Here is a 22771-nt window from a genome sequence, read left to right as displayed (position 1 = left end):
AAAATTACAAGTTTTAGATTCTACTCAGTGTTTAATATTGTTGAGATTTTTTTCTATTTCAATCATCCTGTGTGTTAGCTTTCATTCCCAGATTCCTTTCATCTAAAATTTGACAATGTCTTTTTTGTATCATTAAAGTCACTAATAAAAATTTTGACCAATGACAAAACCCTTAGGTTTTAGATTTGAAGTCTCCCTTAAAATGGGAAGTAGTCCACGAATGATCCTTGCAAGCTATTCAACCAATTCCTAATCTAATAAATTGACTGTCAGCTGGTCTATACATCTTCATCTCATACACAAAGCTAGCATGAGACAACTGTCAAATGCACTGCTGAAACCACATTTATTCTCTCTTCATCATTCCTCTGATCTCCCAGTAACCCTCTGAGGCTAGTTTGACATAACCTATTCTTGATCAAGAAATTCTGGGCTTTTTAAATGCTATTTCTTTTGCAAATGTTTACAGATCTTTCATTTAATAAAGTCCAGAATTTGCAGAATTAAGCCACATTCCTCTCCCTTGACCCAGTAAGGATGTTCACCTTTTTTTTTCAATCTTGCAGTGCCTTTCTCATGTTCAGTAATCTTTCACGGATCACTGACAGCAGTTTGGTAATGGCATACTTCAATTCTTTCAGTTAATTTCCATTATTCAGTTAAAGTATATGTTTAGCATTATGACTATCATGAAGAATAATGAATATTAGAAAAGTTACATCAGAGTTGAAGTTAATTTTTAGAAATTACTCAAATTTTCTCATAAGTACTTTTCCATGGCTCATCTCAATGCTATGTGCTATATAATACAAAGCCAGAAAAAATATGATATTCACCTCATGCTTAGTGAATATTGTAGCTATCATCATAATATGTGTACATATATACATATATATTTACATAAGTATAAATATACATGATTTTGTTTTTCAGTTTCTTCCTTCATGCTCCATCTATGCTATACACATCTGCATCAAATTAAATTTCTTGATCACTTCCTTAATTTAGGTCAAAATAGCAGAGCATAAACTCAAAGGGTTTCAGCCAAGAATTGGAAATCCCATTTCTCATAGAGGGTTGTGCTTTGTGCCATACAAAGCACTCAGAAAGTTGCATTTTTCCATGTAGATTATGAAATATTTCCCCAGTTACCTTGCATAAACTAGGCATTGACCCACACTTAATTATTTAAGATAAAAAGGTTTCCCTAGAAGAGTCAAACACAATGATTTATAAATTTCATAAGAATCTAAAATGGAAAAATGTAGAATAGTAACTTCCATGCTTCTTCTTTTCTAATCAAGTGAAGTTCTGGGTTCATGTGTTTTGACTAAGCCTGAGGTAGTTAGTGGGCAAGTGACTGACAATATTGTTGAATCATCTATTTTTCAAAGCATTTTCTGAGCATAACATTAGTGTCATGGTCTTTAATAAAAATATTTCTCAATATCAATATAGTATCCAAATTTTGCAGTCAAAACTAGCTTTCTTGTCATAAATAATATTATTCATCACTTAAAATTAAAACAGGTATGTTCCATATTCTGTACATAGATTTGCAATAGGCCTACGCATGAGAAAGCTTAACTTTATAAACTATTCAAGGAAAGAACTTGTTGGATTGAGGAGAAATCAAGTTACTGATAAGTATAAAAGTTTTTAACTTTTAAACTTCATATGAAGTGAGGTTAATTGTCACTAATTCATCCTTATTACCGAATGAGAAGTCAGAGGTCTAGACAGATGTCTATTCATTATTTCCACAGTTATTGCATTTTCTCTTTCATATTTGTTTTGTTGTAATTCTGACTCTGGTAAGTGTTATGTATAATTAAAAGGATACAATATTTTATCATTTAAAGGCAAGTTTGGTCACTAGAACTAAATCTTAAGGCCATGTTACAAAGACTACAAAATATAATTAGTTTTGAACTTAAAACTTATTTTAAAATCAACTCTTCCAAATCTGATTTTATATGTAAATTTATATACTATGATTATATCCACGTTCTCTAATGCTATAATTGAAACTGATTGAAAATTGTAGTTTTCACCGAATCTCAGAACTACAATAGGACCTTAGTGATGCTCTATACAATTCAACCCATAACTTAATAGGAAAAAAATCCCTTTCTGACAACTAGAAAAAGTAATCATCCAGCCTCCACCTGAAGACCTATAGTGAAGGGGAATTTGATGTCTCATTAGGCAATTCATCCTTTTTTTCAGTCATTTCAGTTATGTCTTCTGCATTTAGTATTTTTTTTTGATAGACTGGAGTGATTGGCTATTTTCTTTTTTTTTTTTTTTATTTATTTTTATTTTATTTTATAATTATAACATTTTTTGACAGTACATATGCATGGGTAATTTTTTACAACATTATCCCTTGCACTTACTTCTATTCAGATTTTTTCCCTTCCTCCCCCAAACCCCTCCCCCAGATGGCAAGCAGTCTTATATATGTTAAATATATTACAGTATAATTTAGATACAATATATGTGTGTAGAACCGAATTTTTTGTTGCACAGGAAGAATTGGATTCAGAAGGTAAAAATAACAGTTTACATTCATTTCCCATTGTTCCTTTTCTGGATGTAGCTGGTTCTTTCCATCATTAATCAATTGGAATTGGATTAGCTCTTCTCTATGTTGAAGAAATCCACTTCCATCAGCATACATCCTCGTACAGTATCATTGTTGAAGTGTATAATGATCTTCTGGTTCTGCTCGTTTCACTCAGCATCAGTTGATGTAAGTCTCTCCAAGCCTCTCTATATTTCTCCTGTTGGTCATTTCTTATAGAACAATAATATTCCATAACATTCATATACCATAGTTTACCCAACCATTCTCCAATTGATGGACATCCATTCATCTTCCAGCTTCTAGCCACTATGAAAAGGGCTGCCACAAACATTTTGGCTCATACAGGACCCTTTCCCTTCTCTAGTAGTTCCTTGGGGTATAAGCCCAGTAGTAGTATGGCTGGGTCAAAGGGTATGCACATTTTGATAACTTTTTGGGCATAGTTCCAGATTGCTCTCCAGAATGGTTGGATTCTTTCACAACTCCACCAACAATGCATCAGTGTCCCAGTTTTCCCACAGCCCCTCCAACATTCATCGTTATTTGTTCCTGTCATCTTAGCCAATCTGACAGGTGTGTAATGATACCTCAGAGTTGTCTTAATTTGCATTTCTCTGATCAATAGTGATTTGGATTGGCTATTTTCTTGTGCACTTCATTTTACAGATGAGAAAAGTAAGGCAAATAGGCCTAAGTTACTTTCCCTGGGTCACTCAGCTAGGAAGTATCTAAGGCCAGATTTGAACTTAGAAAGATGAGTCTTCTCAACTAGGTCTAGCATTCTATATACTGTGCCACTTAGCTTCACCCATTACACTTTTTTAAAAAGTCTAATAATTAGAAAGTTGTTTCCCCTCTTCATATTGAGGGAAAATGTGTCTCTCATTAATTTTATCTGTTGCTTCTAACTTTGTCCTTTGAAACAAACTTATTGAGAAATAGAATCAGGATCAAAAATATGTCAACAGAATGTTGACCTAGTCTCAACTAGGTCTAGCATTCTATATACTGTGCCACTTAGCTTCACCCATTACACTTTTTAAAAAAGTCTAATAATTAGAAAGTTGTTTCCCCTCTTCATATTGAGGGAAAATGTGTCTCTCATTAATTTTATCTGTTGCTTCTAACTTTGTCCTTTGAAACAAACTCATTGAGAAATAGAATCAGGATCAAAAATATGTCAACAGAATGTTGACCTAGTCTCAACTAGGTCTAGCATTCTATATACTGTGCCACTTAGCTTCACCCATTACACTTTTTAAAAAAGTCTAATAATTAGAAAGTTGTTTCCCCTCTTCATATTGAGGGAAAATGTGCCTCTCATTAATTTTATCTGTTGCTTCTAACTTTGTCCTTTGAAACAAACTCATTGAGAAATAGAATCAGGATCAAAAATATGTCAACAGAATGGAATGATGAACCAAGTCCAACAAGACGACATTTAACAGAGATAAATGGAAATTGCTGTATATGATTCAAAGAATCAACTATACAAATACAGATTTCATTATTTACATCTGCCTCTATCCCTAGTGCCTAGCACATTGTCACAGAATAGGCACTTAATAAATATTTGTTGATTGATTGAAAATGTACTTTCACAAGAGTTTTTGTAATAAAAAATGAAAATATCATTAGCCTAAAAATTCAATAAGAGATGACAAAGTGATATAGAAGCCTTAAAAAGAAGAAGAAGAAAGAAAGTAATTTTAACTGCAGTAGAAGCGTATTCAAAGCAAGGAAGATAAAAGTTCTGCTTATCACTCCCTATTTGGTATATTCTATTTGATCATTGGCACTAGATTTAATTAAGAAATAAATTAGCAGAATACAATGACCAGAATGATAAATGTACTTAAAATAACTCAGTACAAAAAATTGTTGAAGGAACCAGGAATGTTTAGCCTAAGAAAAGAAAATATCTAGGGAAACACATGACTGTTGTCTGCAAATATCTAAATGGTCATCATGTGGAGGAAAAATTAAATCAGATTTGTTCTATTTGGTTTCATCTTATTAGATTTGGCCTCTCATTCTAGCCCAGGGAAATCTCTCTTTTTAAAAAAGGCCTGATTCTGTCATCTAATGTATTTGTTATTCTTTCCATTTTTGTTGCATCTATAAATTTAATAATTTAGTCATTTATTACTTCATCAAATTTATTGGAAAAAATGTTGACCCAAAAGAGGGTAAAGAAAAGAGTGCTCTGTTGTTCCACTAAAGAACTTCTCCCAGATTATTTCAGTCATTAATAATCAATCATTCTTTGCCACGAGCTAGCCGATTCTTAATTTATCTAATAATACTATTATCTAGAAAGAACTCTGGGAAATGAGTATGAACCACTACATAGAATTCCCAATCCCTCTATTTTTGTCTGCCTGCATTTTGGATTTCCTTCACAGACTAATTGTACACTATTTCAAAGTCCAATTCTTTTTGTACAGCAAAATAACTGTATGGACTTGTATATATATATTGTATTTAACATATACTTTAACATAATTAACATGTATTGGTCAACCTGGCATCTGGGGGAGGGGGGGAGGGAAGCAGGGGAAAAATTGGAACAAAAGGTTTTGCAATTGTCAATGCTGAAAAATTATCCGTGCATATATCTTGTAAATAAAAAGCCATAATAAAAAATAAAAAAGAATAAAGAAACAATACTATTATCTATCTCATTTCTCTAAATCTTATCTAAAAGAGCTTTATAGTTTAGTGACTGACTAGGTAAATGCTGTGCCTTATTGTCAATCTTGTCTTCTGGTTTTGTAGTTTATCAGTTAGTTAATTAATCACTAAACATTTGTTAAGAACCTACTATGTGCTAGGGACTTGGATAAGCACTTGGAATGCAAAAAGAGACACAAAAGATAGTCCCTACACTCAAGGAATTTACAATCTAATCAGATATGCCTAATTATTTAGTTCATGTTGATTTTCTCCCTGTTTAGTCTGTCTGAAATATACTTCTTACCACAGTTTTGCTTCATTTTTTTAAGCCATTGATTTTTTTCACAAACTTTTCCAAATTCCCTCTTCAGAATAGTATATTTTGATGCATATTATTATTCTGTTACCATGTTGTCCAATATTTTTGATACAATATGCCTTGCCAATGTGCATTTTTAACTTATGCATAAAGTTGGATTCAGTACCATATGAGGATCAGTTGAAAAAAGTGGGAATGGAAAGGAAAGCCTTGAAGGGATATGACAGTTGATTATAAAAATTGGAAGGCATGTGATGTGAAAGAGAGATTTAAGATTGACCTACTTATCCCTGGGAGATAGAAAGATATAATCAGAAAGACCCTTCATTTCCAATCAAAGAACCTCAGCTTGAATTTTGGTCTTGCCACTTACTTTTGCTGTGATCTCGGCCTAGATATTTATGTATTCTCGGCTTCAATTTTTTCATCTGTAAAATGAAGGGTTTGTACCTTTGAGATCCATTTCAGTCCTTGATCAAAGATCCTATGACCCTTCAAGAATAGAGCTAACAAGCATTACAGTGAGTTATCTTTAAAATGTGTAGAAGATAAAAATAAGCAAATTTAGGCTTAATCTAAAGAAACATTTCCTAATTGTAGCTACTAAAAAGTGAGATTGACTGCCTTTGGAACCTTGATATCACCCTCTCACTTGAAGTCTTTAAGCAAATGTTACTATATGATCACAAATTGGGTATGATATTTGTGTCTTATTCAGATAAAGTTTTGACTAGGTGGTTGGTTGGACTCTGAAGTCAGTTACAGCTTTCAGATTCCATTATTTTGTCCATTCTAAATATGAATACTGCACAGACATGGATTATTAATTAAATATTGGGTTAAAAAAGGTTATCAGTGGGTAAGTAAAATTAAATTATTCGTAATCATTTCATCTGTACTTTTATGGTCATTTTCATTAAAATAGCAATAAGCTTAATTAAACTGATATTAGTCAACTTTATGGACATATTGATACATTATCCATACATATTTTTTCATAGAGCATACATTAGAAATAAAGTAGTTTATTAGAAAGATGACTGGATTCAAAGTCCAGAGATATGAGTTTAGAACCTGATTCTGCAACTTTGTTCTTCACTTTGGGCAAGTAACAATTTGTTTAGGTCTCCATTATCTCATCTGTGAAATGACAGGGCTGTTTTATGTGACCTCTAAACTCCCTTCTAGCTCTGAATTAATGACAATTTGACAGAAATATATTAGATTGGCATATAGACTGCTTAGTATCTTGTCCTTTTCCATTTGTCATTTCAGATGTACATTACCAACACGATAAAAGCCAAAGGAACAAGACTTGCTAAACCAGTTCTATGCTTGGGCTTAATGTGTTTGGCCTTTCTTACTGGACTCAACAGAGTAGCAGAATATCGAAATCATTGGTCAGATGTGATAGCAGGTTTTCTTGTTGGAATATCTATAGCAGTATTTTTGGTGAGTACTTGAGGCTGATTTTGATTGCATTGCATTGAGGCAAGTGAATTTGCATTATCCATTTTGAGAAAATGAGTGTGTAAAAACTATACTAATTCTCACTATTGTATGTAGAAATTAAATGGGACCTATGTATAGTATTCTCCTCATTCTCTCTGATGAAGATTAAATGGCATTTCTAAATAACATGATTGTGAATATGTTTCCTGAAACCCACTTTTTACATAAAATGACCTTATGCCCTTGAAAATGGGACAGACCTAGAATTCATGAACTCTAAACCAATATTATTCTCCTACAGGTACAAAACATCCTGGTTGTAATGGACAGAATACTGGATCTAGAGGCAAAATAAGGATAATAATACTTATATAATCCAACTCATGGGGATAGTGTAAGGAAAGTACTTTGCTAAGTGCAAATCATTATATAAATGTGAGCTGCTATTATTGTTATTTTAAAATTCAGTTTTATCTTATTTCCAACTCCCAGCTCTATGACATGATTCAATTTCTTTCATTTATAAAAGGCTGCATTAGACCTGAAAGTACAAAAATAAAAGTAAATTTTAAAGAGGAAGCTATTGGGCACAGTGGCTAGAGCACTGAATTTGGAGTCAGGAAGTCCTGAGTTCAATTTCTGCTTCAGCCTATTAATAGATGTGTGCCCCTAAGCAAGTCTGTCTGACTTGGTTTTCTATCTGTAAATCAGGAAGAATCATACTACCTACCTTAAAGTGTTACTGTAGGATACAAATGAGATAACAGTCAAAGCACTTTCTATATAAGTACTATATTAATAATTGTGATGTGATTATTAATGAGACCTCTCTCTCAAGGAGCTTATCAGCCTCTACTGGAGAAATACATTTTTTCCACAGATGATAGGTAAATACAAAACCTATATAATATAATAAAAAGTAAATTCATGAATTTAATGTGCTAATATTGGGAAGGATATGGAAAGGGTTTGTATAAGAAGGGATATGTGACTTGTTTTGAATGATAAGTGCTCTGGAAATAGGGTGATACATAAAATGCTATTTGATTTATTATTTTAAAAAGTCATAATAAATCTGGAAAATTAAGAAAGTTTTTATAGAAAAGGCAATTCATTTCATGGTAGAGGATAAAATAATTTTTAGAAAAAACTTATGGAGATGAATAGGTGTGAAGAAGTTAGTAAGGGAGTGCATTCCAGATTAAGGGGACTCTCAGTGAAAAGCACTGATAGAGAAGGGAAGGTTATATATTAGCAACAGTTAATAAGCCACCTTCTTTAGAAGAAAGTGTGCATGAAGAGCAGTAATGTGAAATAAAAGGAATGCATAATGGTTAAATAGAAAAATAACTGAGTCAAAAGTAAAAAAATCTAATGTCTAGTAATAATAATAACTACCATTTATACAGTTCTTTAATTCCTTTACCAAGGCTATCATATTTTATCTTCACAATGGTCCTATTAAATCAATTCTTTTAGTACCCTTCAAATATTAGTAAACTGAGGCAAATACAGGTAAAATGACTTGTGCAGGATCACACAGTAAATAATGCCCCAAATCATATTTTTAACTCATTTCTCACACTTCAGGTAGAAGACTAAAAACTATGTTCCCTAGTGAACTGGTCTTCACTTGGTATGTAATGACTGATCCCTTCAAGGCTCAGTTTCTTCATGAGTAAAATGAAGTGGTTAGTGCAAATGGATTCCAGCATCCAGTCTGGCTCTAATATATTTTATATCTTATAAAACAATTTTTAAAAAATAATTTCAAAGAGAGGAAAACTTGATTCTTTAGGCTAGCTTCTCTCCTGAAGAATCCATATGACACAAACAGTACTTTGAAAGCTTCTTGTAAACAAATATTTAAAATCCACTGTGATAGTTAATATTTTTAAAAGCCTGGAGTAAATGCTTTTATATCACAAATGTTCTTTTCCAGATAACTTATTTTGGTAACTATAATTTTTGTATTTTAAGCATTTCTCAAAGTGGACCCCATCTGTTTCCATTGACTACCACTAAATGTTTATCCCTAAAGCAGTGATTTTCAATCCTAGCTTTCCAATCTTTGCTAATTACAATATTCTCAAAAGGTATCTAGAATTCTCAAACATTTCCTAAATGAAATTTGTTTTAATTTGACTCAATTTCTCTGTCTCTGTTAGTAGTATTGGCCTTCTCCAAATCACTCAACTTCAACAATACGTCATGTTAGTTTATGTTATTTGTGGATTCTCTATAATGAGTCAAACTACCAATGACTATATTTTCCATGTATCTATGATTTTGTTTCTATTCCCTCATGTCCATTCTAAGATATGGTAGAAAGTATGCTGGATTTGAAGTCAGAGGAGGAGGCTATGTGACCTTGAACAAATTTCTGAATTTTTGGGACCTCAATCTTTTTCATATATAAAATGAGAGGATTAGAATAAAAGGTCTATAAGGAACCTCCATCTCTAAAGTGTGGATCCTAAGATCTATATAATTACCATCACAGGCATGTACAGTGTGAGTTCCATATTGTGATAAACCAGGGAAAACATTCCCATTGGCTCTTATGAGCCAATACATTTCCCAGGGTTGTGGAATCTCTGTCTATGTTTACCCAGGATTTGCAGAGGTTCCTAACTGACCTCACTGACTTCAAGCCTTTTTTTTTTTTTTTACTAAGTGGTCTTTCTCATCCTCTTAAAAACTCTTCATTGCTCCTCGATTGGATAGTGTCAATTCAGTTAAATTCAACAAGAAATGAAGTATGTACAAGCCTTCAGTGTTAGCTTTAATAGGCCCCACTCTACTTTTTCAAGTTTATTTCCCATTATTCATTAATTTTTACTTCCCACTCCAATCAACATTATATTCCTTTTACGTATACCACATTCATTTTCATTTTTATTCATGTGTTCACATTTTTCCTTTTCCAAAAATATTTTTTTCTTTATTTAGCTTAACTAGACAAGACCCTGTTCAAGTCTTTTGAAGGCAGAATAGTACTAGAGAAAGACTATTGAATTTAGTAGTCAGAGACCCTAGTTTCAAATCCTGCTTCTGCTACTCACTATCTATATAATCCTGGACCAGTCACGTAATTTTTCTTACCCTTGGTTTATTCAACTGGGATAAAAAAGGAATTTAATTAGATATTCTTTGAGTGTTTTTTTTTCAGCTCTAATTCTATGACCTTCTTCATGAAACTCTTCCCATGATCATTCCATACCTTTCTAGTAATTCTAACTTGCACAATTTTCCACATAGTTATGTAGTCTCTCTTTCTAGCTATAGTTAATTATAATTTCTTTTAATGAAGGGCTCTATTAATTCTGACCTTCCCAATTTCCCATGTAGTTTTGTAGTCTCCCTTTCTAGATATAGTTAATTGTAATTTCTTTTAATGAAGGTCCATGTCTTTTATTTTACTGTGCCCCATCTCTACCCCCAATTTCTAATGCATTTGAACCTCTGTTCTCTGGCCTCTAACCTAGCATTCTTTGCTCTCCCGCAGGGAATCTTAACAGTTATATCTTGTAAAAATGTGCTCTTGGTCATAGGGCATGAAGTGCACAAAGATTTAGAATCCATTCCCTCATGGTATGATGAAATAGGATGACAGAGAGCTATAATGGATAATATTACATAGTAAGTGCAGGGTATGGCTGTAAAATTAAATGCTATTTGGCTTCAGACAGGAAGAAATGAACCTGGGGAATCAGAAAAGATCTCAGTAAAAAGGAAATTAGTTTTGTGGTAGGAGCTAACAAATATTCAGGGGAAAATAATATGGGTAAATAGTATTCTAAAATCTCTAGAATTTTTTGATTTAAAATGAAGTTGCATGTTTCAATTAAAGTAATATTTGACTGTTTTTATTATAAGGAACTGTACCCATATTTGATATTATCTATTATGTATAGAAGATATGGTGATGAATAGTTATATTAGCTACTGTCAAGGATTATAGGATCACAGCATCTAAGAGATAAAAAGATTTTAGAAATAATAGGATCCAATCCTCCCAAATGAGGAAACTTGGTGCCAAAGCAGAATCTTCAGCCTGGCTCCTAATGTAATGATGTTTTCTGCTACACCACTTTGACTTTGCAGTGGAATTAGGAAGGAAACAAGTATTTAATACCTACTATGTGCCTGACACTCTGCTAATGGCTTTGCAAATATTATTTCATTTGATTCTAGGAAGTGGTTTTACAGTTAAGAAAACTGAGACAAACAGAAATTAAATGATTTGCCCAGGATCACACAACTAAAAAGTGTATGAGGCTGGATTTTACTCAGATTTTACTTCTTTAATTTTGACCTAGAGCTTTTCCCACTATATCACCTAGCTTTCTATTTTAATGAACAATTAAACTACATTAAATTGACATTTATTAAATCTCTATTATGTGCCAAATAATACAAAGAGCCCTCCCCTCAAAAGAACAAACATTCCCTGCCTTCAAAGAATTTGTATTTTCCATAATTCCTCACTCAAGAATCTTATATTCTCTGTACAGGATAAATTTAAATGCAGATAAGTAAATATGTTCTGATATCAGGAGGAAGTGAATATAAACAACTGAATTGTTGAAGGGAGTTAGGAAAAGCATTGCAAAGGCACTGGCACTGGAGCTGAATTTTGAATGAAGTTTGGGGTTGTATTATTCAGTGGAAAGCACAGCAAATACAAAGGTGTAAAGATGGGAGATGATAGAACATTTAGTTAGGAGGAGAAACATCTTTGCTTATTTAGCTGGAACATAGTATGTGAAGGTAAATAATGTGAAATAAGTGGTTAGTCAGATGGGAGAAAGATAATGATCAAAAATATCTTTCCCTAATAATTCTTTTTAAAATGAAATAGATTCTTAGATACCTATGATGGTTTAAGTATAGTCTAGCTTTAAGATATAAAACTGACTTGAATAACTTACAGCTCAAAGACTTTTCTAGTCATAAGATTTTATAGAGAGTGTATGTATACATACATGCATATATATATATATATATATATATATATATATATATACAATAACTTTGGTAACATATATATATAATATTTATATCTTTATGGCATTAGAATAGATCAAATATCCTCATTGGAAATGTCTGTGACAATAAATGAATAGCAATGTGCAAAGATATTTTTCTTAGCTATTAGCATTCCATAGTATGGTTTTATTTTCATACAGAGTAATTTTGTTTATAAAACTGGATAGCAACCAAAAATCTAATTGGCCTTTGGAGAAAATCTGGTGGTAAGCCTTCTTAAATAAAAGCCTTCCCAGTAGAGACTATGGAATTTTGTAATTTAAATTTGTAATTATACATTAAACATTTATGAAAAAGAATTGCTATATTTTAACTGTACAAAAATTGAACTTTTTTCCTGTTTCACTACAGAGAATAATGAAATAATAATTTTAAAATGATAAGTAACAAATGCAGAGAAAAGTAGACAGTATATTATTCATTAATTTATATAAGCCAACATTAGTACATATATTGGTCATGTCACTGAAATTAAATTCTCCTACCACAATATTCTTAAATGAATTTAAAACCAAGATGACAAAGCGATTGGTAACAAGATCAATTCCCTTTATAGCATCTCTAGTTTCAACAATAGCCCAGGTGAGTTATTATGAAAATGTCAGATGTATAAAAGAAATTTATAAACAGACAATAAATATGATTATTAAATGGGAAACTACTGAGTTTGTGAAGGGTTCCAGTTGTAAAATGTTTTATAGTGTATAGAGATATGAAATGAATTCCATTTAAATTGTGAGCTATATTAGGAAATGTCATTGGGCTATTAACATGCATAGGGTTGTGATGTTCTTGAATTGATTTGAGCATCAACAATACTTGAATCATACACATTTAGTGAGAAATGTTGAGAAGCAAAGTCATTATTAACTGAATGGTAGAGCAAGTGGTGAGCTTTATTTTCTGAATTATGTAATACTTGTGTAAATTTTATTTATAATTAAAGTCCACCAGACATATTCAGAGAAGATAAATTTAACTTTTACTTCACCTCTATGCAATCTTTTCAAAGTGGTTGAATTTGCTGTTATCTTAATTAGAATTGTCAATCCATTAGCCATACAGATACCACAGGAAGTGATCACTTTGGATTCAATTTAACGGTTATTATTTTCTGTAACTTCTAGGTCGTATGTGTGGTAAACAATTTCAAAGGAAGACAACCAGAAAATGAACACATACACATGGACAATCTGGCACAGATGCCAATGATCAGCATTCCTCGAGTAGAAAGTCCCTTAGAAAAGGTAACATCTGTCTATGTGATTCATCATTTAAATTCTAAACCATGATTGTTATCTGGGAAGAAGTCACTTATGATTTTTTTTGTTTATCTGAAAGAGAGTCTGCTCATTTCGACCATGATTTGCCAGTACAATCTGAATAGAATTTAATCTAATTTAAGATTAAACAAGGTCACGGTCACAAAGAGATGACTGTGGAAAACACTTATTCTACCCAAAGTGCTTCTTTTGCAGGTGGAAGCAAGGATACATGTACATAAGGGGGGGGGGGGAAACCTCAAAGCTTCTTGACACTTCCAAAATAAGTAATATCTGCTAGTCAAACTTAGAAAAGGAAAAATTTAAAGAAATCTTGTGGGGGTCATATTAGTTTAACACATTTATTGAATGCTCATTTTGTGCATGATGCTGTTTGGGATATGAAATAGGAAAAATACATTGTAAAGAAGCTTGTAATATATAATACACACATATAGAACTATAATGTGAGGAACAAAACATGAGATTAGGGTTGGGATGTGGGAGGTGGAGAGAAAAGGGATAGTAAGGGCAAAGGAATGAGGTGAGAAGTGTTTGAATCTAATGAAAAATAATGGGGGAAAGATAAGTTCAGAAAGGTATGTTGAAATCAAATTACAGAGGCTCATAGACACTGGCCTGATAAAAATATCAAATTGAAGTTTTCGGAAAATATCTGATACCACATTAAATAATTAGAGAAAAGAACTCAGTTCACAAGTCCTGAATTGTCTTATTTTGTTTTGTTTGGGGTTTAAATAGGGCATCAGGTTACATTGCTTAAGTATCATGTAAATGTTATATGGCCTTTCTTATTTCAAGAAGAATAAATCTTTAGGTGAGCATGCATTTGCATTTTGGAATATTACATAATAGAATAAAACTCAACTCAAAAATTTCAATAAGCATTGATTTCAGGAAGAAAATAAAAGTAAAGGGAAAATTTTATTTCAATATTTCAAAAAGAACAGTCAGATATAGAAAATAATTTTTGTTCTAAAATTACTGTATTCCACTTGAGAAAGAATATTTTTTAGAAGTGAATATCACATATTTTGTTACCTAGAAAATTGCTCCTTGTTTAGTCACAGGAAAATCACAGATTGAAGAGAGTTTTTAAAACACTTTTCATGAAAATAGGACAACTGTGTTGATTTAGTTTTTTTTTTGTTTCTTACATGCAACTCTTTACATGATTATATAATAGAGAATTTAATCTTGTAAAATATGAGTGAATATTTACACTAGAAAATAGCAAGAGCCTTCAGCTAACATCAGAGAAAAGGATCCATCAGAGTCAAAGCTCCATTGTTGACTTCTAAAAATGTTAATTGTAGCAATGAGGTTGTAATAAAATGATTTCATGCATGCAACTATATTTTGATGGATTTATAATCTCATTCATATGAATGGTCCTACTTAGTATGAACCTAGTATCAAAGACCTTCTGCTTTAATATTTCATGAGCACCACTGCAACATTAGGTCTAGCAACGTTATCTCTCATTTTCATTGATTTTTTTTAATCCACTTTGAGATATATTGAAAATTGAACTTTTCTGTCTTTAAAATTTCCTCACCTTCAACAGGAGTTTCTTCTATATGTATTTGATTGGCCCAGCCTGATATTTTGTTAATATCATTTTTACTTCTTCATATAACCTTGAGATGTGAACTGATTGATACCCAGTGTGTTAGATTCACTGTTATCACTGATATGGATACTAGAAAAAAGTGGAATATCAACTCATTTCTCTTCTATTTCTTCCCTTTTTATATAAGGGCCAGTGAGATGATCTGATTTAGTAGTCTCATGTTTATCTATAATCTCATTTCACCTTCATTGATTTTTATTGTTTTGTGAGTTGTCATTAAAATCTTTCATCTTCCACTTAAAGTTTTTACAAATAATCAGACAGTTATAGTCAGTACTGTACTTTGTTGCTATCTCTTCCTGGCATTATAATTCCCATCACTCTTTATTGCCATGTCTCTCTGATATTTGCAGTACCCACTATTGTTCTTCATCATAATGTCTCTTTGCTTATGATAATCAAGGGTCAAAACGTATATTGAGCTGATTTGGAGAACCTTGTAGAGTTCTTCTATTTCTTCATGCTCTGCAATAAGTGTTGACACATAAATTTCAACTATTTTCATGACATGCATTATAAGATCCAAAACCCAGTGATGACTACTGGCTAAATGTTTTTGTTCTCCTTGGGAACATGACAAAATCAACCCTGCCAATTCCTTTATTCACCTCTCAGAAGAGAAATTACAAACAATCCTATTCAGCTACAAATTCCTTAAGCTTCTGGTTTCATTCATAGCAAGATTATCAACATGGGCATTGTTTAGTTCTTTCAGTAATATATCAAGTCTTTTGATTATAGGCAGCAATCTCACATTTAGGGCATCAGCAGCGACATTAATATTTATGAATAGTTTCATATTTTTTATTCTTAACCCCCCTATGAGAAATGAATATTCCTCTCTTGTATTTAATAACTAATTATTAAATCAGAACCAAGGTCTTTGCCCTTTTTAATTAATCAGTGTGGGAAATTCTTCTTAAATATTTACTCACACACTAATACATTGTTGGTGGAGATGTGATCTGATGCAAACATTCTAGAGAGCAATATGGAATACTGGAGTATGACAAAAAAAATGTATTGAACTGTACATACCCTTTGATCCAGCAGTGTCACTACTGGGCTTGTATCCCAAAGAGATCATTTTAAAAAGCAGACAGGACCCATATGTGCAAAAATGTTTGTAACAGTTCTTTTTGTGGTAGCAAGAAACTGGAAACTGAGTGAAAGCCCATTAATTGGATAATTGCTGAATAAGTTATGGTATATGAGTATAATGAAATAGTATTGTTTTATAAGAAACAATCAGCAGAATGATTTTAGAGAGACCTGGAGAGATTTACATGAACTGATGCTAAGGGAAGTGAGAAGAACCAAGAGAACATCGTTACACAGCAATCATAAGACTATATGATCATCAATTCTGATAGACGTGGCTTTTTTCAGCAATGAGGTCAATTCTAATAGACTTGTGATAGAAAGAGCCAACTGCACCCAGAGGACTGTGGGGACTGAGTGTGGATCACAACATAGTATCTTCACTTTTTTGTTGTTGTTTGCTTGCATTTGTTTTTCTTTCTCATTTTTTTTCCTTTTTGATCTTGTGCAGAATGATAATTATGGAAATATGCATAGAATTATTGCACATGTTTAATATATATTGGATTACTTGCTATCTAGGGGATGGGATGAGGGAAGCTAAGCAGAAAAAAAATTGAAATACAAGGTTTTGCAAGGGTGAGTGTTGAAAACCATATGCATATGTTTTGAGAATAAAAAAAAAAAACTTTAAAAAAATAAAAAAAAAAAAAGATTTACCCAGGCCATGATCTAATCAGATAGTAAAAAAAAAAATTCAAATTTGGGTTAATATGTTTATTTTCTCATTATGTTTGCTCAGACAAGTCTAGAGAAGAATTGATTCTCTCTTTGCCAAAGAGGTGATATGGAAATTGATATGCCTTTGATGAAGACTTGGGTGACCCAAGACCCTCATTTTAATATAGTCCATCTCCCATTGTATTTACCAATCAGAGTCAATTTTCATTCATTGTATTGTAAGTAGGTACCTCCTATATGCAGGAATTAATTTATATTGCCATATTTTCAAACAATTTCTGACTGAGTTCAGATGGTTACTCTTTGTTTTGATTCTGATGGTTAGGCTGGGAGAATAACTTATAATGCATAAATTTGGAGTGAAAGAAATTTTATTTGAATCTCACTTCTGTTACCTATATGATATTATGCAAATGACATTACATTTCATGTTCTCATTTACTTCAGTTCTAAAACAAAGAGATTAGATAAAATAATCTCTAATTTTCCTTCCAGCTCTAAATCTGTGACCCCTTAGGGCCAGTATCTAAAGCTGCAAAGAGTAAATAGGATCATAGGATCCTAAAAATAGTTTCAGAAAAATCTTAAAGGTCATATAGTCCAATCTCTATATTCTACAGATGACACAGCTTAAACTTACAGTGAGGCCTGACTTCTTCCAAGACTCAGTTTAAATTCCATTTTCTGCAAGAGACCTTCTCTGCCTTTCCCTTGAAAATTACTTCCCATTTATTCTGAATGTATCTTGTAGAGATATACTTATTTATATAATATCTCTTTTCTTAGAATGTAAGTTTTTTGAGGGCAAGGACTATGTTTTAGTCTATCTTTGTATCACTCAGCTCTTTGCATAGTGCCTGGATCATAATAATGCTTAATATATATTTATTTACTGTTGACTATACTACAACATAAAACACAGACTCCATGTTTTGGAAATAAATATTTTTCCATGTGCATTGATTTGGCAGTTGATGGATAGAAATTACCTAGACTCGTCTTGCAAATTGCTCTTTAGATATAGTAAAATCATATTCTAAAAACCTTTGATTATTTTACTTGAAATAGTAAAAACTCAAAACCTATGGCAAAAGGTTTACTGATGCTTCATTAGCTTATCATTTTCCAGTTGTCAGTTTTATTCAAAAAAAGATAAAGGTTTTCTTTCAGAAAACATATACATTCATCAAGCTCCTTCTATTAAATATGATTTGTATAAACTATAAATTATAGGATAATTATAGCATACATGCAGTCTTTAGTTTCATGACAGCTATTGATACTTTAATTATATATCATATATCCAATTACTATTTTTGTGGGATAAATTCATGGTTTGTCCAAAATCATGGTGAAGTTTGAATATTACAACATCTGCATTTTAAGGAAATTGTCCAACATTTATCCACAAAAACATGCCCAGTATGTATTCATGTCCACTAAACACCATAGATTCATTCTTATAAGATTTTAGTTGAGATATATACATACACACACACACACACACACACACACACACATATATATATATATATATATATATATATATATATATGCATATACACATAATGCACATGTATGGAGTGCCCAATCATATAACTTTAGCCTCAAAAAAGAACATAAACAAAATAAAGGATGTTTTAGATATAACAGAGGGTGTAAATTGCATATAAGGATAATTTTAAAAAATAATAATATAGTATTTGTTCTATGAGCCTGAGTCTTCTCATCCTACTTGCCAGTTCTGCCCTGAACATGAGGTAGGAAAAGGTTGAAAATAATGACCTTTTCTCTTTCAGAAACTCATAGACACATGTATCTACACATGCACACACAAACACATTTTTCTGTGTATAGATACATACTATGGCTATTGTTAGTTTTATAGATTGATACTTGCCTATCGTGTATGGTTAAAAAACAATGCAAGTAAATCTGATAGATTATTGCTCAAATACAACACCTAGATGACTGTTCTTTCTTCTTAAACTTCCACTTTCATCTCCAATATAGCCTTTATACATCATCCAACACCATACAATTTGCAAAAAAAAAAAAAAAAAGAAAGAAAGAATTTCAAGATAAACATCTTATATTTGATAGACTGGTTCCACAATTAAAATGAATCATACAGCAGTATACATACTACTACCTGAATATTATTGGGAAGACTGATCAACAAAAGAAGAATTATTTACCTTCAATTCATTTTGAAAAAGAATGAGAATTTATATTTACACCAAATGACCTCCTCAGCTAAGTTGTATGATGAGGTAGAAAAAACCTAATTTGTTAATATTACCGGTGCTAATGTGTGTATGTGAGGGGGGAGGTAGCTGTGCTTATATTATATTATATATAATTATATTTAGAATTATGCTGAACAATGACAACAGTTTTAGTAACTATTAATCATCATCTATTATATCAACTCAAATGATTAGATTTAGAATGAAAAAGATCTGTCAAAACCAGTAGACCAAAAAAAATCCAAAAGTGATTATTTTGTTATATTTTTCAATTTTTGTCCAATTGTATTTGGATATTTGAAACAGATACAAAGTTAATACTGTCTTAAATTTTATACCTAAGTAACAAAAACTAAAAGGTATTAAGTGCAATTATCTATCTATCTATATATCTATATATATATATATATATATATACACACACACACATTTTACATATATATAAATTAAGCAGGAAACAATTATAACAAAAATTCTATGCATACCTCCAGAATATTCTTTCTTGATATATTTTCTTAGTATTCATTTTTCACTCCAGAAATGTACTTGTGCTTTCAGACTTTGTCCTTATCCAGTACACCGTAATACATTTTGTATTTGACAACATTCTAGCATCAAATAAGAACGCATTGATCAAGCAATTGCTTATCTCCCTTATTAGATTGGGAACTCCTTGAGAGAAGTCCACTTTTTTCTTGCTTCTTTTTTTAATTCTGGGAATACAAAAAAAGACCAAAATATATTAAAAAAAAAAAAAAAGAAGAAGAAAAAATGGACTTCTCTCAAGGATTTCACAATCTAATAAGGGAGATAACACATGTAAATAATGTGTACAAACAAGATATGTTCAGAATAAAATAAAGATAAGCAACACAAAAAAGGATCGAAATTAAGAGGACTTGGGAAGAGGTAGAACATGGAATTTTATTAAAATGTAAAGGAAATCAAGAGATAGAGAAGAGGAGGAAATGAATTCTAGGTGTGGAGAACAGCCAGGGAATTCATGTATTCTTGTGGGTAGAACAACAAAGAGGCCAGAGCTGCTTAAATCTTTTTCACCTACTGTATTGCTGTCATGGAGGCAGCTATTTGAACTGAACTAAAAGTAATTTAATAACACCAATGGCAAGCCGTAAGGTGACAGACAGCCCTCAACTTCCAGAGGTAGCTTGAATTCTGACTAACCATTTCATCAAAAACAATTACTTGCTTTTTCTTGGTTTTTCTTGTCCTCTGAACCTTACACATCAAAGAGACTGTAAAGTATTTTAGTGAGGCTGATGTGATATTTACACAAAGGGAAGTAGTGGTCATTGTGTTACTCTAATAAAATAGGTGGGAATGGCTGTTGGCTACTGCTACTGCTGCTGCTGCTGCTTAAACTTAGATATGGTTATGGACACTGCCATTATAATGTTAGCTCCATTTGATATCCCTCAGTGGATATCAAACATCATAAAAGTGGGAACTATTAGCTTAAGAAAACCAACAAACAATTTCTCTAGAAGTAGAAAAAACAGAAATGAAATTCAAATATATGTATTTCTGATTTCATAATGATGTTAAATTCATTTTTTATCCTCTTAGGAGAAAATTGATGTCAAGACTTTAAGAAAATTTCATTAATACATAATTGTTTAAACATCTTTCTAATTCAATAGCATGAATATTCTGTCCTTCCTTTAAAAATATTTCCTTATCAGAATGGATAAGATAAAGAAATATTTTACCACTACTCAGATCATGATCTGAATGGCCAGGTAGTTCAGTAATTAAGTAGTCCAATCCACTCCCTTTACTAGCAAGGAAGTCAACTAATTAACTTGCAAAAGATCATAGGAAAGAAAAATCAGAGTACTAGATTTGATAGCAGAACTGATCCCAACATTTTAAAGCAGTGAAGTTCAATGAATGTTTCCTATGTATTTATAAAAGACAAGACAAATCAAACCCATAATGATAGTACTACTTTTTTTTTCCTAACCTAGACCTTTGATGTCATTTTTGTAAATAGTTATCAATAAAAGAATTGCCTCTTTTAGTATAGATTGGAAACTGTTCTGTATCTTGTGGTCTTTGATACTTGTGTCATTGAAAGGTTATGTCCCAGTCAGGATGTGTCATAGATAGTACTTAAACCAGAATATTTTTTACTCTATGACCAGCTTTCTACTCATTATATTACTGACAATGCTAGTACACATTGAATAATCAGCTCATCCTGTTCAGCAGCTAAATTACCTCAAAGTGACAAACCTTTTCAGGGTTGATGCACCACAAGCTGAATATCACTAGGGTAGCCAGAAAGGTTTTCATCCCTAAATGACACTGAGTCACCAACTTAATGGAATCACCGAAATTTCAAGGAAAGGTTCGGTATTTGTTCCGTGGAAGAATCAGAAAAGTTCAGTTCAACCTCTCCTTCATTAGAGAAAAAAAAAGAGATATGTTGATCTTGGGCCTTAAGGAGATATTGTGTTATAGTGGGCAGAGCCATAGGTTTTAATTTGAAACACTTGGGTTCAAATACTAGCTCCAAGTCTTTGTAAACATGTGATCCTGAGACAATTGCTCCTCCCCTCTGAGCTTTACTTTCTTCACCTATAATATAGGAATGACAGTAATACATGATCTCACTGACACAAAATTATCAATAAAATGCTTTTGGACAAGTTCAACTATTGTGTATATTCCAGATAGTATTACTATTCTTTACATAATAAGAGTGTGAAATTTCAACATATTGCCTCAGCAGATGTAGGAAGAATAATCACCTTCAGCAGCAGAAAACATTTCCCCAAGTACTTTATAGATTAATCAAGTCAGAATAAGGCTAACTGCCCCTCTAAAACTTCTTATCAATACACCAGATTGACTTTTGCTAATACAATTAATGAAGCAGTTTTTATCCAAATGTAGATGGCATATATGCTACACATGGCAGCAAAGAAATATTATCATAAATGGACCATACATCAGTGTTGTAGTTAGGAGTAGCAGAAGGGAAAACCCTGAGATTCCTTTACTAGAAAAAATAAAATTACACATTAGTGAATACTCAATGATAGAGTCCTTTGAGGTTTCCAAATGCTATGCATGAGTAATTATTTCAAGATAATTTGATATTCACTGGCTTACCCAGAATGTAAAGTTTTATTTTATGAAGTTGTATGATTTTTAAGATGACATATGGGGCAATGTCAAGCTATTTTATTAGTTATTAAAATACTAGAATATTTCATGCAACAAATATCAGACATTTTTAAATCCAAAGTCTAGATTTTAAGTGTCAAAAGATGTTTTTTGTGGAAACCAAATATTTAGACTGCTGTCATCTGTAACTTTTCCTGCAATTCTATTTAATGAGGGCATTTAAAATATTAATTTTTAATCCTTATAGATTTCAAGGTTGTAAATGAATGTTCTAAACCATTGTTATATATGGATTTTTAAATGAATGTTCTTTATATGGCATTTTTAAAATTCTCTTTTGTAACTAAAATATTATATACAAGATAGAGAGAGATTTTAATAATGTAAATTACATTTTGCAGAATTATATTTAATCTCATTTGTTTAGTCTCATTTGAATAAGCATACAATTAATTAATAGGTTTTTCTGTTGTGTCACCCATTCAGTTGACTGCTGAGAGAGAAATCAACCAATAGGCAATAAAAAATCATTTTGGTACAAGCAGGAATTCCCCTAGGGTCACTCATACTTTTGGGTAGTAG

At 31.8% G+C, this 22771-nt stretch overlaps 1 protein-coding gene across 3 annotated transcripts in view; it reads left to right on the top strand.

The window, feature by feature from the left end:
- PLPPR5 (phospholipid phosphatase related 5) overlaps nt 1–22771 on the top strand; it is a 173602-nt gene that overhangs the window by 124572 nt on the left and 26259 nt on the right. For 2 of the 3 annotated variants that reach the window (XM_074262763.1, XM_074262762.1), the window contains 2 exons: nt 6861–7037; nt 13217–13336. In XM_074262763.1, the coding sequence (XP_074118864.1) occupies nt 6861–7037; nt 13217–13336 (297 nt within the window). The remainder of the gene's footprint in view (nt 1–6860; nt 7038–13216; nt 13337–22771) is intronic. The other variant, XM_074262764.1, reaches the window with a different exon arrangement.

This window comes from Sminthopsis crassicaudata, chromosome 4, assembly GCF_048593235.1.
Source record: "Sminthopsis crassicaudata isolate SCR6 chromosome 4, ASM4859323v1, whole genome shotgun sequence".
Classification (NCBI taxonomy): domain Eukaryota; kingdom Metazoa; phylum Chordata; class Mammalia; order Dasyuromorphia; family Dasyuridae; genus Sminthopsis; species Sminthopsis crassicaudata.
Note: the sequence above shows the minus strand (reverse complement) of the source record. Positions and strands in the feature narration are given on the sequence as shown.